The sequence below is a fragment of the Pristiophorus japonicus genome, chromosome 14, assembly GCF_044704955.1.
Source record: "Pristiophorus japonicus isolate sPriJap1 chromosome 14, sPriJap1.hap1, whole genome shotgun sequence".
In the NCBI taxonomy this organism is placed as follows: domain Eukaryota; kingdom Metazoa; phylum Chordata; class Chondrichthyes; family Pristiophoridae; genus Pristiophorus; species Pristiophorus japonicus.
Window position 1 is genome coordinate 134,907,387 of NC_091990.1, and position 14,213 is coordinate 134,921,599.

The 14,213-nt window shown below is 41.7% G+C and overlaps 1 protein-coding gene across 3 annotated transcripts in view; it reads left to right on the plus strand.

Annotated features, from left to right (window-relative positions):
- The window catches only part of caprin1b (cell cycle associated protein 1b), a 165,893-nt gene that overhangs the window by 96,496 nt on the left and 55,184 nt on the right, over positions 1–14,213 (plus strand). For all 3 annotated transcript variants that reach the window (XM_070899647.1, XM_070899646.1, XM_070899645.1), the window contains exons 6-10: positions 1,690–1,824; positions 4,128–4,180; positions 5,752–5,838; positions 6,803–6,967; positions 13,905–14,013. In XM_070899647.1, the coding sequence (XP_070755748.1) occupies positions 1,690–1,824; positions 4,128–4,180; positions 5,752–5,838; positions 6,803–6,967; positions 13,905–14,013 (549 nt within the window). The remainder of the gene's footprint in view (positions 1–1,689; positions 1,825–4,127; positions 4,181–5,751; positions 5,839–6,802; positions 6,968–13,904; positions 14,014–14,213) is intronic.

The following is a 14,213-nucleotide window of genomic DNA, read 5'->3' on the forward strand; positions in this document are numbered from 1 at the left end:
TGATTCTAGTCAGTAGAAGTGGCTTACTGCCGGGTTCTAGCGGATAAATTGTTGTACAAAATGGGATGATTTCAATTTCTGAAGCTCTGGCACACTCATGAACTTGATTAAACATTTTGGTGATATTGTATCTTGCTTTCTGTGCTACATTTCCCACTGGAGCGTTTGGTTCACACTAAGTACCAAGTTTTAAATTTGGCATACTGGAATTTTTTTCAGTATGCCAGAAAGCAGGAATAGGGTACTGAGATGAATGATCAGCCATTATCTTATTGAATGGTGGTGCAGGCTCAAAGTGCCGAATGGCCTACTCCTGCACCTATTTTCTCTGTTTCTATCTTTCTATTCTCTAGTTGGCATTCAGTAATGAGTGGGGTGCCGCAGGGATCAATGCTGGGACCCCAACTATTTACAATTTATAATAACAGCTTGGAAGAGGGAACTGAGTGTAATGTAGCCAAGTTTGCTGACGATACAAAGATGGGAGGGAGGACAATATGTGAGGAGGGCATAGAAGACTGCAGGAGGACATAGACAGGCTAAGTGAGCGGGCAAGAATTTGGCAGATGGAATATAATGTTGGAAAGTGAGGGGTCATGCACATTTGCAGAAAAAAAATCAAAGAACGAGTTATTTAAATGGAGATAGATTGCGAAGTGCTGCAGTACAGCAGGACTTGGGGGTACTTGTGCATGAAACACAAGGATAATATGCAGGTGCAGCAAGTGATCAGGAAGGCCAATGGAATCTTGGCCTTTATTGCAAAGGGAATGGAGTATAAAAGCAGGGAACTCTTGTTACAGCTGTACAGGGTATTGGTGAGGCCACACCTGGAATACTGCGTGCAGTTTTGGTTTCCATATTTACAAAAGGATATACTTGCTGTGGAGGCAGTTCAGAGAAGGTTCACTAGGTTGATCCTAGGGATGAGGGGGTTGACTTACGAGGAAAGGTTGGATAGGTTGGGCCTCTAACTCATTGGAATTCAGAAGAATGAGAGATGATATAGAAACGTATAAGATTATGAGGGGGCTTGACAAGGTGGATGCAGAGAGGATGTTTCCACTGGTGGGGTAAGACTAGAAGTAGAGGGCATGATCTTAGAATAAGGGGTCGCCCATTTAGAACTGATGAGAAATTTCTTCTGAGGATTGTGAATCTGTGGAATTTTCTGCCTCAGAGAGCTGTGGAAGCTAGGACATTGAATAAATTTAAGACAGAAATAGACAGTTTCTTAAACGATAAGGGGAAGTGGAACCAAGTCCATGATCAGATCAGCCATGATATTAAATGGTGGAGCAGGCTCGAGGGGCCTTATGGCCTACTGCTGCTCCTATTATGTTCTTGTGTTCCCTCTTGGGAGATGGGATGTTGCTCAGGCTTGAATCTTGGGAATTGGTCTGTAATTCAGATCTAAAAGCGGCAGGATTTTGTCATTTGAGCTGAGGCTAGTTATAAAGTTTCATTTATTATATGAATTAATTCAAACTTTACTGCACGTGCTAATTTCTGTAGTATGAAATTGGATAAAGTTCACATGGACTAAAATTTTTGATGAGAACATAGTCTGATTTCTTGGGGATAGATGAAGTGTCTTGGCCTAAAGTGTGCAGGATAAATGACATCAAAGAATGAAATAAGTTATTTCTTTCAGAAGAGTCAAATACTGAAGTAATTTTTAATTTCCAGACAAGAGCCTGAAGGCAATTGTCAACAGACTCCTACAGAGTGGCTACTTTGACAGCATTCATAATCACCAGAATGGTGTGTGTGAAGAAGAGGAACCGTCCCCTGTACCTGTAGAAGCACAACCTCCAGAACCAGGTATAGAACGAGGATGGTCTTTTCCAGTTAAATAGGGGTACTTGTGTTTTAATGTATGAATTTTAACGGATTATATTGCTTTTTGCTTTGCAGAGCTTTCCTTCACGCTGACTGCAAAAACTGTTCTATAGCAGGTCACTAACTGAGTGCCTGGGTTGACTGATATTTCCCACCTGAAAATCATAAGCTTGTTCAAGACTGATTGATGCATTAAAATAAGAGATTTAAGTGTAAAATGTGGATTTATAAATTGCCCAATTGACAACTTTTTAATAAATATTATTACTATGCATCTCATTCACTTTCTTTGGAAATCTGATGCTCTTAACAATGATGTTCAATTTGTCGCCCTCGGACAATGCGGCTCCCCGAAGACCTAAACTTTTAAGTCCAGCGAAGTCCCATTTACCGATGTATTGCCTATTTGCTGCTGTTTTTCTTCTGTTTTTGTTGACTTGGAGGTTTGGAGGAAATGTTCTTGGTGTTGCCTCATTAGTAGAACACCAAAATCTATTTGCACCAGCAAGTTGGGAACAAAATTGGGGAATAATTTAAACTTTGTGACCCCCAAGGTTCCATGGTGTGTGCCTATCTGACCCATGAAGACACATGCCTGGGCAGCCTCCTTTATAGCTATCTGTTCTAAGTAGCTGCTGTTACAGACTCAAGAGGAATGCACTTTACCTTTAATAATGGTATTAACACCAGTAAAAATAATTGCTCCTGTCTGTCTTTGTTTTAATTTCTATTTATGAATAAATTCTTTGCAAATTATATTAATTTGTATGGATGAGAGTATGACTTCTGTTTAAATATTCAAATTAACTCTGATCTTAATAGAAAGTATGCAGTCTATGAGATGGTATGTCATAATTAATCAGTACAATCCCCGTCGCTTATAAACAGCACTGTTTGCCCACTGTACATTTTGGACCGTTAAAAGGGGTAGCGCTATTACTGTCAAACAAGACTGTAGCATTTAAACCACACCTGTTAAATACATATGTTAAAAATGTCCTGGGTTTCACAACCTTTGAGGAGCCCGAGCAACATATTTTCTATCTGCAACATCTGAGTTGAGCTTTTCCCTGTGTGCACTGTTGTGACGAGATTGCCATCTCTGAAGCCAGCCTTCTGTGGGAATAAAATCAGGCTTGCCCACTGCTTGGGCTCGAAGGGGGCTACTGATAAATGCACTCCCCCCATACGTATTCTGAAATCAGCAGAGAAGTGCCTCCTCAACTGCCCTCACCGTTCCTTTCTCTCTTTGGATTGGAATTCTGATGCCGTTCATTGTACAAATGGTAGATTTTGAAGATTGAGTTGCTGTGCTAGGTCACGCTGGCTCATCTTGGTCAGCTCATCGATTTTGTTCAGGTCAATTTTAGTGCCAAGGCTCATGGCTCTCCTTTTTCCAGTCATGTTTGCTACTGCAATCAGCACTGAGTAGGGAATTGCAACATTAACGTGGTGTGAACGACTGAGGTTTCTGCCCAAAATACACGAACGCTTAACCTGCTGTAAGTGGCAACTTTGTAATTGACTATAATGGAAATAAAAATTGGTTAGCACTTTTCCAATTTAAACATGGATAGTTTGAGTGATGGAGACCAATGTTCCTGTCTGACCCTGCAGCCGGCTTTTTTTAAATGCAAAAAAATGAGTATGATCCCCCAAAAATTACAGGGAGCATTGGTGGGGACTGTACTATTAAACTGGTTAGTGTTATATCACTGTAAGTGGATCTTTTCAGGTAGGTGTTTGCAGAGAATAACTTTCAGCTGTGGCTCAGTTGGTAGCTCATTTGCCTCTGAATCAGAAGGTTAGGGGTTCAAATCCCACTGCCGAGACTTGAGCACATAATCGAGGCCAATGCTCCAGTGCAGTACTGAGGGAGAGCTGCACTCAGAGGTTCTGTCTTTTAGATGAGACATTAAACAGAGTCCCTGTCTGTCCTTGAGTGGATGTAAAAGATCACTATGCTATTTTGAAGTGCAAGGAGTTTCTTCTGTGTCCTGTCCAATATTTCAGCCTTAACCAACATCACTAAAATAGGTTCTCTGGTCATTTATCTCATTGCTGTTTGTGGGACTTTGCACAAATTGGCTGCAGTGTTTCCTACATTATAGCAGTGACTAAACTTCAGAAGTACTTCATTGATTGTAAAACGCTTTAGGATGCCGCAGGGTTGTGAAGGGCGCTATATGAATGCAAGCCTTTCTTTTTCAGTTATAATGTTTGGTTATTTTTCAAGTGTCCTGTTTTGGTTTAAAAACTATATAATTTTAACCATACTTTTGCAGAACCTGAAACAGTTGAAGAATATGTGGAGCAAACTGATGTAGAAGCAAGAGAGGTGAGCGGCATTCTGCTCCCAGCTACCAGATGTTACGCGTGTGAATAAGGGATAAGCTAGCTGCTAAAACTTTTCATATGTTTCATTATTTTCGAATCATGTGAGCTGTATACAGGCTACAGGTGGCCATATTTTCTCGATCTCTTCCACTTTGTAGTTAAGATGCATTAAAGCTCTGGTGCAGTATCTTGCTGAAAATTAAACCAGTACATACACAAGTGGTCTACGCTGTTCATTAAGCTGTCCTATGATGAAAGATTGATTTGTTGGAAATGACAGCAATCATGGTGAGTGTGAGAAAGGTGACTCTTGTTTCAGCCAGGTGTGTTAGATTTGTGAAGATTAGAAAGTTTCACTCCTTCAGTTTCACAATATTAAGTTTTGGTATTGCTAGGTTTTTATCAATACCTCATAGAATTAAGGTGAAGATCTGATGCCAATTCCACAAGCAAGACCAAAATCTTGATCCTTTGAAAAAAGAGTAGTTCGCTGTCTGAATGTTACTGGGTTTAAAATGAGGTTTTAAAGTTGTGTCCTGAAGCTCTCTGGCTGGCAACTTCTATTTGACTTCCCTTAAACTCATTGGTTGAAGAGAGGCTGCACTCTCAATTCTGGTTAATTGAGCTTTTACGAGACCTGAAGAAACTTTGACTCTATACCGTGTTATTGAAAGTTGCAGTACCCTCTTTAATCACCCTCTTGAGAATCCTACATAAAGGTTGTAGCGCACAGCGGATGTATTCTGTGGTTGTATAAGTGCTAAAGATATGTTGGTGAGGAGCAACAGTATTTAACAAATTAGGATCTGGTCAGTTCTGATTGACACTGAAGTTTTATTTGCTGTGTTTGTTTCATTTGAAAGGAAGTGCTTTTGTGCCGAGGTTTAGCTTGTTTCTAAGAACCAGGAGTATTTGCCAAACTAGACAATGTTCAATAGTGAACAGACAAGTGAGTTGAGCAGTAGAACATGTTCATTTGCCAGAAAATTACAGCTCATACTACTTGTTCCATTTTACAGCCTGATATGCATGTGTCATTTGTATAGCAACTAGCTACATGGAACAAAGTTCTAAGAATTGTTGATTTGACCAGGCAACTCGGCATAATCGGTGTCGGGGATGCTGGGGTACTTCAAGCTGGCTTGGTAATTCAGGCCTTCAAAATTCTCTCTGTACTATTTTTGTAAATCTCTATCTGAGGATACAGTTTCTAGCTTTTGATTCTTTCTCTGACTTGGTGGTACTTAGATTAGATTACATACGTGTTGTCACACGAAGTATCTTTTCCCTCCTGCATCCAAAGACCTATGTGTGTAGTTCAAAATCAAAGCCTTTTTGTAGTGTAAGGACAGCAGTTAACCAGTATAGCAGCACAAATTTGTTGAAATGAATCCTAATTGTATGCGGAACTTTAAAATCACCTTCAGAATGAGAGAGACTTTACAGTAGCTAATTTTACAGTTTTACTATTGGTAGCAAAATTATCCTGGCTATAATTGATGACTTTGCACCAGGAATTATTTATCTCTGCCAGCTTGGTGATGGTGAATTAACATTAATTTTGTTTTCCAGTTTGTGAATAGGCAGTTCATTGCAGAGACACAATTCAGCAGCAGCCAGAAAGAGCAAACTGATGAATGGAACACAGAAACTGTTGAGGTAACTAATTTATATACGAGGGAGGGGAAATGTTAGGTTCTGATCTATTCAGTTTCTAGTGCAAGGCTAAAAGTAACGGCAGTGGCATAGAAATGTTTTCTTTCTGTAACACTGTGGTATTCGTGTAATATTTGGGTGCAAATTTGACCGTGCAGATTTTATAGCATGTTTGTTCAAGATGGGTTCATACAGTCTTGGAAAAGACCATGATCTAGTAATTGGCTTTTGTTGATCTTGATGTAAAAGTTATTTGCCAATTTTTTCCCCCTGAGACTCGTGATTCTTTGGGTGGGACGGGTACAATTCCACAGATGCTTTCAGTGTCAATACTCGTGCATAAGTCTAGATGGTAAGTGGCAGGCTGTTTAACTGTGGAATGTTCTCCCCTCTGCTTTAAAGCGGGTGTCACTGAATAGAAAGCTGAAGTGGAATCCATGACTTTTTTCCCCTCTCTAGCACAGGGATATTGAGGTCCGCTCTAGTGCTGGAGCTGCTACCATTAGCTGAGATCAGGTAACAGCACAGGGTGGGTTTGAATCTGAAGATCTACTCATCTGCGTGGCATAGTACTGTACCAGGTGGTGGCTTTACATGAGGCCATCGGGGAAGCTAAAACTGTATTCTATTGAGAACAGGACACTCAATTTGCCAACTATTATCTTTTCTGCAAAGCCAGCTGGACCCATCTGTATAATTACAATAAGTTACCCGTAGGCCTTGAAGTATGTGAAATTAATGCTAATGTATTAGTGGAAAAATCTTCACAATTGATTATCAACAAAATGTGGTCAGAAAGAATGGCCATCTTCTATATGGTTTTTGCTTGGTTAGATAAAAGGCCAGGATGACATTAGGCGGCATTATAAAATGATTCACCTTTGTGTGTCTGGGTCAGGGGTGAATTGTCACAGATAAAAGTAGAATGGCATAGATCCTTTATTAATTGCCACCTTCTGTTTTGTAGGTTGTAAATTCACTGCAGCAACAGCCACAACAGCAACAAGCGCAGCCACCCACAGTACCTGAAAACCATGCACTGAACACTGTTGCTCCTTCAGACCCTTTGGTCAGAAGGCAAAGGGTGCAAGACCTTATGGCACAAATGCAGGGAACGTTCAACTTTATACAGGTAAGCATCATTTTTTGGGGTTTTAAATCTCCAAAGGCTGAGATGTAATGTTTGGGTAAAGTTGTATCTCAATTTAGCACCTTTTAAATTCCATCTTGTTCCAGAAGCAGCTATCTGCATCAGTGCAAATTTGTTAGTCACAGCTGACTGGCACTATTTGCCTTGGTTTTCTCCTTTTGACACTGGGGCCATACATTTTCAAGCTGTAACCAGATCATAGAAGCATAGAATGATACAGCACAGAAGGAGGCAATTTGATCTGGACTCTTCCGTAGGGCTTATCCAATCAGTCCCACTCCCCTGCTCTTTCTCCATAGCCCTGCAATTTTTTCCACTTCAAATATTTATCTAATTCCCTTTTGAAAGTTACTATTGAATCTACTTCCACTGCCCTTTCAGACAATGTATTCTAGCTTACAACAACTGTGTACATTTTTTTCACTAGTGGCCTCCAGTTTCTTTGCCTATGCCTTTAAACCTGTGACCAATGGCTACTGAACCTTCTGTCACTGGAAACAGGTTCTTATTTACTTTAACAGGTGTTCAAAATCATAAACAGTTTTATCTCCAGTCTCCACATACTGAGGTCCCTCATCCCTGATACCATTCTAGTAAATCTCTTTTGCACGCTCTCTAAGGTCTTGACATCCTTCCTAAAGTGTGGTGCCCTAATTGAATATAATACTCCACCTTAGGGTAGGTTTAGCATAACTTTCTTACTTTGGTGCTCTCCGCCTCAATTAATAAAGCCTCTATTAATAATGTCTCAACATGTCCTGCCACCATCAAAGATTTGTGCGCATACACCCCTGGGTGTGTCTCTTCCTGCATCCCCTTTTAAAGTTGTACCATTTAGTTTATATTGCCTCTCATTCTTCTTACGAAAATGTATCACTTCACACTTCTGTTAAATTTAATCCGTCATGTATGCTCATTTGTCCAGTCTGTGTCCTGTAGTTTTAGTATCCTTCTCATTATTTACTTCATTTCTGTTTTGTGTCATCTGCAAACTTTGAAGTTGTGCCCTGTATACCCAGGTCATTAATATATATCAAAAAGAGCAGTTGTTCTAATAATTTTAAAAGGGGGTTGGGCAGGTACTTGAGGATGAGGAACTTGCAGGGTTACGGACAAAAAGCAGGAATGTGGGACTAAGTACGACTGCTCTTTCAAAGAGTCAGCAGAGGCACGACTGGCCGAATGGCTTCCTTCTGTGCTATAAATTTCTATGATTCCTGGGGAGCACTGCTGTACTTCCTTCCCTCTAATCTCCATCAACTGTTCGCCACTACTGTCTGCATTCTGTCCTGTTGCTAATTTAGTATCCATGCTGCCGCTGTCCCTTTAATCCCATGGGCTTTAATTTTGCTTACAAGTCTATTATGTGGTACTTTAGAAAGTTCATATACACATGAACCATGCTACCCTCATCAACCCTCTCTTACTTTAGTGCCTCAGTGGGATGTGCATTCTATGGTGCACTGAACTGCACAGACTAAGGAGGTTGCAGGCTTGATTCTTGTCTGAGGTTCAACTCAAATTGGCTAGTGTGGCAGCTAGCATACTGAGTTTGGACTAACTATCCCTAGAATGTGGAGGGAGAAAATCAGCTAGGCTGATGTTTAAAAGTGCTCATGTACAGATGATCAGTCGAAGAGGGATTGGGTTTGGTTGTGATGGCTCGAAAGAGTCCCAATAACCACTGATGCTCAGTGCCCAGACTCATCTGTGAACGTTAGCCAATTCAGTAAGATCCTTGAACACCACTACTAACCACAAAAGTGTACTCCACCATCAATCACTGCCTTTGAGAAGGAAAATGGGTCGTTCCAAGTTCATGATGGATATTTGTTTTATTTTGGTTTTGAGCGTAAACCCGCCAGCTTTTCTCTCACTACCTGAATATCCATAATTTCATGAATTTTCTAGATATAGATCACTGGTTTAATTGTGTTATTTGCTACATTAACATTTAAAATGTCTTCAGTACCTTAATGAGTTTTGCCAGATTGCTGCTTATTGAAGGAAGGAAGCAATTCCATTTAGGAAAGCAAACCAATTTTTGGTCAATATTAAAATGCAGCGTCACAAATCCTTTGAGCTGAAATTGATGCTTCCTTAATATTGCAACAAATATTTACATGCTACCAGCAACTATTAGCTGTTCACAAATCTTGCAATAATAAGGAAGGATGCAATTTGTTCTTTAGTCAGCTTTCTCGCACTTTAACAGTTGCCATTACAGTAAATTCTATAACGGTCTTACTTGGCTCAGTGGTAGCACTCTCACCTGAGTCAGAAGGTCATTGGTTCAACCCCACTCCAGTCACCTGAGCATGTCTAGACTGACATCTCAATGCGATACTGAGGGACTGCTGCATTGTTTTGCATTGGACCCAAAATACTGTCAAATGTGTTAACCATGGATTTATAGCTGTGATTCTTCATGATGTATATTACCTGTACTTTCATAGGAATGTGCAGAGTGGAGACCAGGCACTTGTAAGAACTTAAGTGATAGAATGAAGGAATAGGACATACAACTCCTCGAGTTAAGTTCACGGCTGATCTTCTACCCCAACTCCACTTTCCAGCTCGACCCCATATCCCTTGATTCCCATGGTGCCCAAAAATCTATCTATCTCAGTCTTTAATATACTCGACGACTGAGCATCCACAACCCTATTGGATAGAGAATTCCAAAGATTCACAACCCACTGAGTGGAAAATATTCTCCTCATCTCAGTCCTAAATGCCCTGAGACTACTTCCCCATATCTAGATTCTCCAACTAGAGAAAACACCAATTATTCTGTCCAGCCTTCTACGTTTCAATGAGATCACCCCTCATTCTTCCAAACTCCATAGAATATAGTCCATTCTACTCAATTTAGGCAGGAAGGAAAATTCCAAGCATTACCCCAAGCAGTGTGTGTGTGTGTGATGTCATCTAGTTGAGTTCAAAGCAGCATGATATAAAAATATGACTGCAGATTTAAAGATTGCCAGGAATCATAGAATCAGAGAAAAATACAGCATAGAACGAGGCAAGTTGACCCATTGAGTCTGCTTCAATGTTCCCTGTAAGCTGCGCAGTTGCACAGCGCTCCAGGTATCCCATGCAGCCCCTTAAAGGTTTCTCTTCTTACACCCCATTTAAAATTGTACCATTTTAGGTTGCATTGCCTCCCATTCTTCCAAAATGCATCACCTCACATTTTTCTGCATTGATTTTCATCTGCCCTGTGTCCAACCATTCCACCAGTCTGTCTATGTCCTCTTGAAGTCTAATACTTTCTTCCTCACTGTTACTACACTTTCAAGTATCGTCTCTGCAAATGTCAAAATTCTGCTCTGTACCCCCAAGTCCAAGTCATTAATGCACATTAAAAATAGCAGTGGTCCTAGTACTGAACCCTGGGGAACGCCACTGTATACTTCCCTCCAGTCTGAAAAACAGCCATTCACCACAAAGCTCTGTTTTCTATCCCTTAGCCAATTTTGTATCCATGCTGCTATTGTTCCTTTTATCCCATGGGCTTCAATTTTGCTAACCAGCCTAATATGTGGTACTTTATCAAACTCCTTTTGATAGTCCATCTACACAACATCAACTTCACTGCTCTCATCCACCCTCTGTTATCTTATCAAAAACGTAATCAAGTTAGTCAAACACAATTTGCTCGTAATAAATCCATGCTAGCTCTCCTTTATTTAGTCCATGCTTGGCCAAGTGCTGCTAATTTTCTTCCGGATTGTTGTTTCTAAAAGTTTCTCCACCACCGACGTTAAACTGACTGGCCTGTAGTTGACAGGTTTACCCTTCTCTTTTCAACATGGGTGTAGCATTTGCAATGCTCCAGTCCTCTGGCACCACTCCTATATCTAAAGATTGTGATCAGCACCTCTGCAATTTCTGCCTTTACTTCCCTCAGCAACCTAGAATCCATCCCATCCGGACTAGGTGACGATCCACTTTAAGTACCGCCAACACTTCTAGTACCTCTTTATTTTTATCTTGTCCAGTATCCTGACAACCTCTTCGTTTACTGTAGCTTTGGCAAACATGAATCTCTTCTTTGGTAAACATGAATGCAAAGTAATCATTTAATACCACAGCCATGTTTTCTGCCTGCACCAATAGATCTCATTTTGGTCTTTAGTCAGCCCCACTGCTCCTCTGACAGCCCTTTTACTGTTAATATGTCTATAGAAGACCGTTGGATTCCCTTTTATGTTGGCCTCCAATATATTCTTGTCTCTTTGCCCCGTTTATTTCCTTTTTCACTTCTCTTCTCCTTTATGCTTTTTATATATAACCTGCTTCCTTGTATTATCAAGCTGACATCTGTCATATGCTATCTTTTTTTTTCCTGCTTCATTCTACTCTCAAGTCCTTTGTCATCCAGGGAGTTCTGGCTTTGGTTTCCCTCCCTTTCCCCTTTGAGACTGTACCTAGATTACCCGAGCTATCGCCTCTTTAAAGGGCGTCCATTGCCCCATTACATTTCTGCCTACCTGGGACACATCCCCCTCAATGTGCTGAAATTAGCCGCCCTCTAGGTAAGTATTTTTATTCTTGAGTGCTCCTTGTCCTTCTCCATAACTAACCAAAACCATAGGATACTATGATCACTATTCCCAAGATGCTTCCCCACTTTGACATTCTCCACTTGATCCACTTTATTCCCCAGTACGAGGTGCAGTAATGCTTCCTTCCTTGTTGGGTAGGAAACATACTGATCAAGAAAATTCTCTTGAACATACTTCAGAAATTCCTTCCTCTATCTGACCTTAACAGTCACTGCCCCATTCAATACTGGGGTAGTTAAAGTCTCCCATTATCACTACCATGTAGTTTGTGCACCACTCAGTATTTTCCCTGCAAAGCTGCTCCTCCATCTTCCCCCTATCTGGTGGCCTACTAAATAGACCAAGTAGCGTAATAGCTCCTCTTGTTTCTTAACTCCAAACAAATTGATTCTGCCTTTGACCCCTCAAGGTAATTATCTCTTTCGAGCACTAATTTTCCTGATCAAAACTGCCACCTGTCCTTTTTTTCCTTCCCTATCTTTCCTGCATACCTTGTGCCCAGGAATATTAAGCAGCAATATTAAACACTTTTGAACCAGGTCTCCCATTATCACTAATTCAAAAGCAAAATACTGCAGATGCTAAAATCTGAAATAAAAACAGAGAACGTTGGAAATTTCAGAGGGTCAGACAGCATCTATGGAGAGAAAAACAAGAGTTAATGTTTTGGGTTGATGACCCTTCGTCATCGACCTGAAACGTTAACTCTGTTTTTCTCTCCATAGATGCTGCCTGGCCCGCTGAGATCTCCAGCATTCTCTGTTTTTATCTTCCATTATCACCACAACATCATATTCCCACATGGGTCTATGCCCCTGCAGATTATTAACCGCACTTCGTGCATTTACACACATGCATTCCAAACCTAACTTAGACCTCTTGTATATTCTATGATCTCACCTAATGCTATATTATTTCTAACTATTAACTGTCTCTCCCAATCCTCTGTGCATCTTGTTTCTTTTCAGTGCTACATCTTGGTTCCCAACCCCCTGCCGAATTTGTTTAAACCCTCCCCCACAGCACTAGTTAATCTGCCCATGAGGATATTGGTCCCAGATCTGTTCAGGTACAAACTGTCCATCGTGAATAGGTACCTCCTTGCACAGAACTGGTCCAAATGTTCTCGGAGTCTGAAACCCTTCCTCCTGTACCATGCCTCTACCCACGCATTAACCTGCTACATGTATCCTCCCACTTCTACTCTCATTACTGCGTGTCACTGGGAGTAATCCAGAGATTATTACCTTTTTGAGGTTCTGCTTCCTAACTCCTTAAACTGCAGGACTGCAATCCTCTTCCTCCCTGTGTCATTTTTTTCCCTGACGCAGACTATGAATTTTGGTTCAAGCCCGCCCCCACCCCAGCTGAATATTCTTCATCGGCTCCATGATGTCCCTTACCCTGGTACCATGGAGGCAACATACCATACCGGGACTCATGGCGGCAGCAGAATTGCCTCTCTCGCCCCCTGACTATTGAACGCTCGATTACGACTGCACACCTACACTTAAAGCAAGTAGGCTAAAAGTGGTACACTGCTACTTTAAGACCCAGCCTATAAGGAAGGTTACAGTACAGGTTGCACCTCTTATTTGGGACTCCCTTATCCGGCACCGCCCCTCGTCTGGCACCATTCCTGGCTGTCGGGTAGCACATGCACAGAACGTGGCTGGTCAAAATCTTTCCTTCCCCGGTCTCAGAACATAAAATAAAAAAAAATTTGTTCAGGGCACTCATCAATATAATCTTTCTCCTCGATGTCGGGGTTATCGGCTGCCTCCTCCTTGTCGCCCTGCTGGAACTCCTGCGGCCACAGTCCTCGGGCCGGCCACTCCTCCCAACAGCGCTCCCTCTGGGGGGTCGGGCTGGCAGGCCGCGTCCTTGGGTAGGCCACTCCTCCGCTCAGTGCTCCCTCTGGGGGTCAGGGCAGCGGGCTGCATGCTCGGACCGTGCCGACTCTTCTGCCCACTCGGGCTGCGCTGACTCTTACGGGCCCGCGCCGACTCTTAAGGGCTCACTTGGGCCGCTGACCTCTTTTTTTTTTTTCCCCGACCTCTGGCCATCTCCCCATATCCAGCAAAATCCCTCATTCGGCACAGCCCAGGTCCCGAGGGTGCTGGATAAGGGTGGTTCAACCTGTAAACGCGTAGCTTTTGAGTGAGGCAAACTGTCCATCTTGTAAAGATCCCAGGGTTGCTATTAAATCTGTAGGAAAGGGACCAACTGTTTTACATTTTAAGGCGTCTAAAAGCCAACTGAGTACAAATTAGGTTTAAATGGTTGAGTTCTGCTTTTTAGAAACTTTTTGTATTTGACTATGCTTGTATTTATTCAACAAACAGGAATCCATGCTTGAGTTTGAGAGTCAAACAATGGACCCCGCTATTGTTTCAGCGCAGCCCATGAATACAGCGCAATCCATGGAGATGCCGCAAATGGTCTGTACACAAGGTAGGTGATTGCGGGGGCATGTTTCAACAGCACGTCAGAAATGACTCGTTTATTTGCAGGGAACCTGACTTTGCAGGTTAGCTGAGCCCTTTTGTGGGACTATTGAATCGTTGTGTAATTACACTTGGTTCACTACTTGAAATGTAAACTATGTGCAATAAATGGGTTGGTTGGTCTTGGGTTATGTTCTTTCGTCTTGA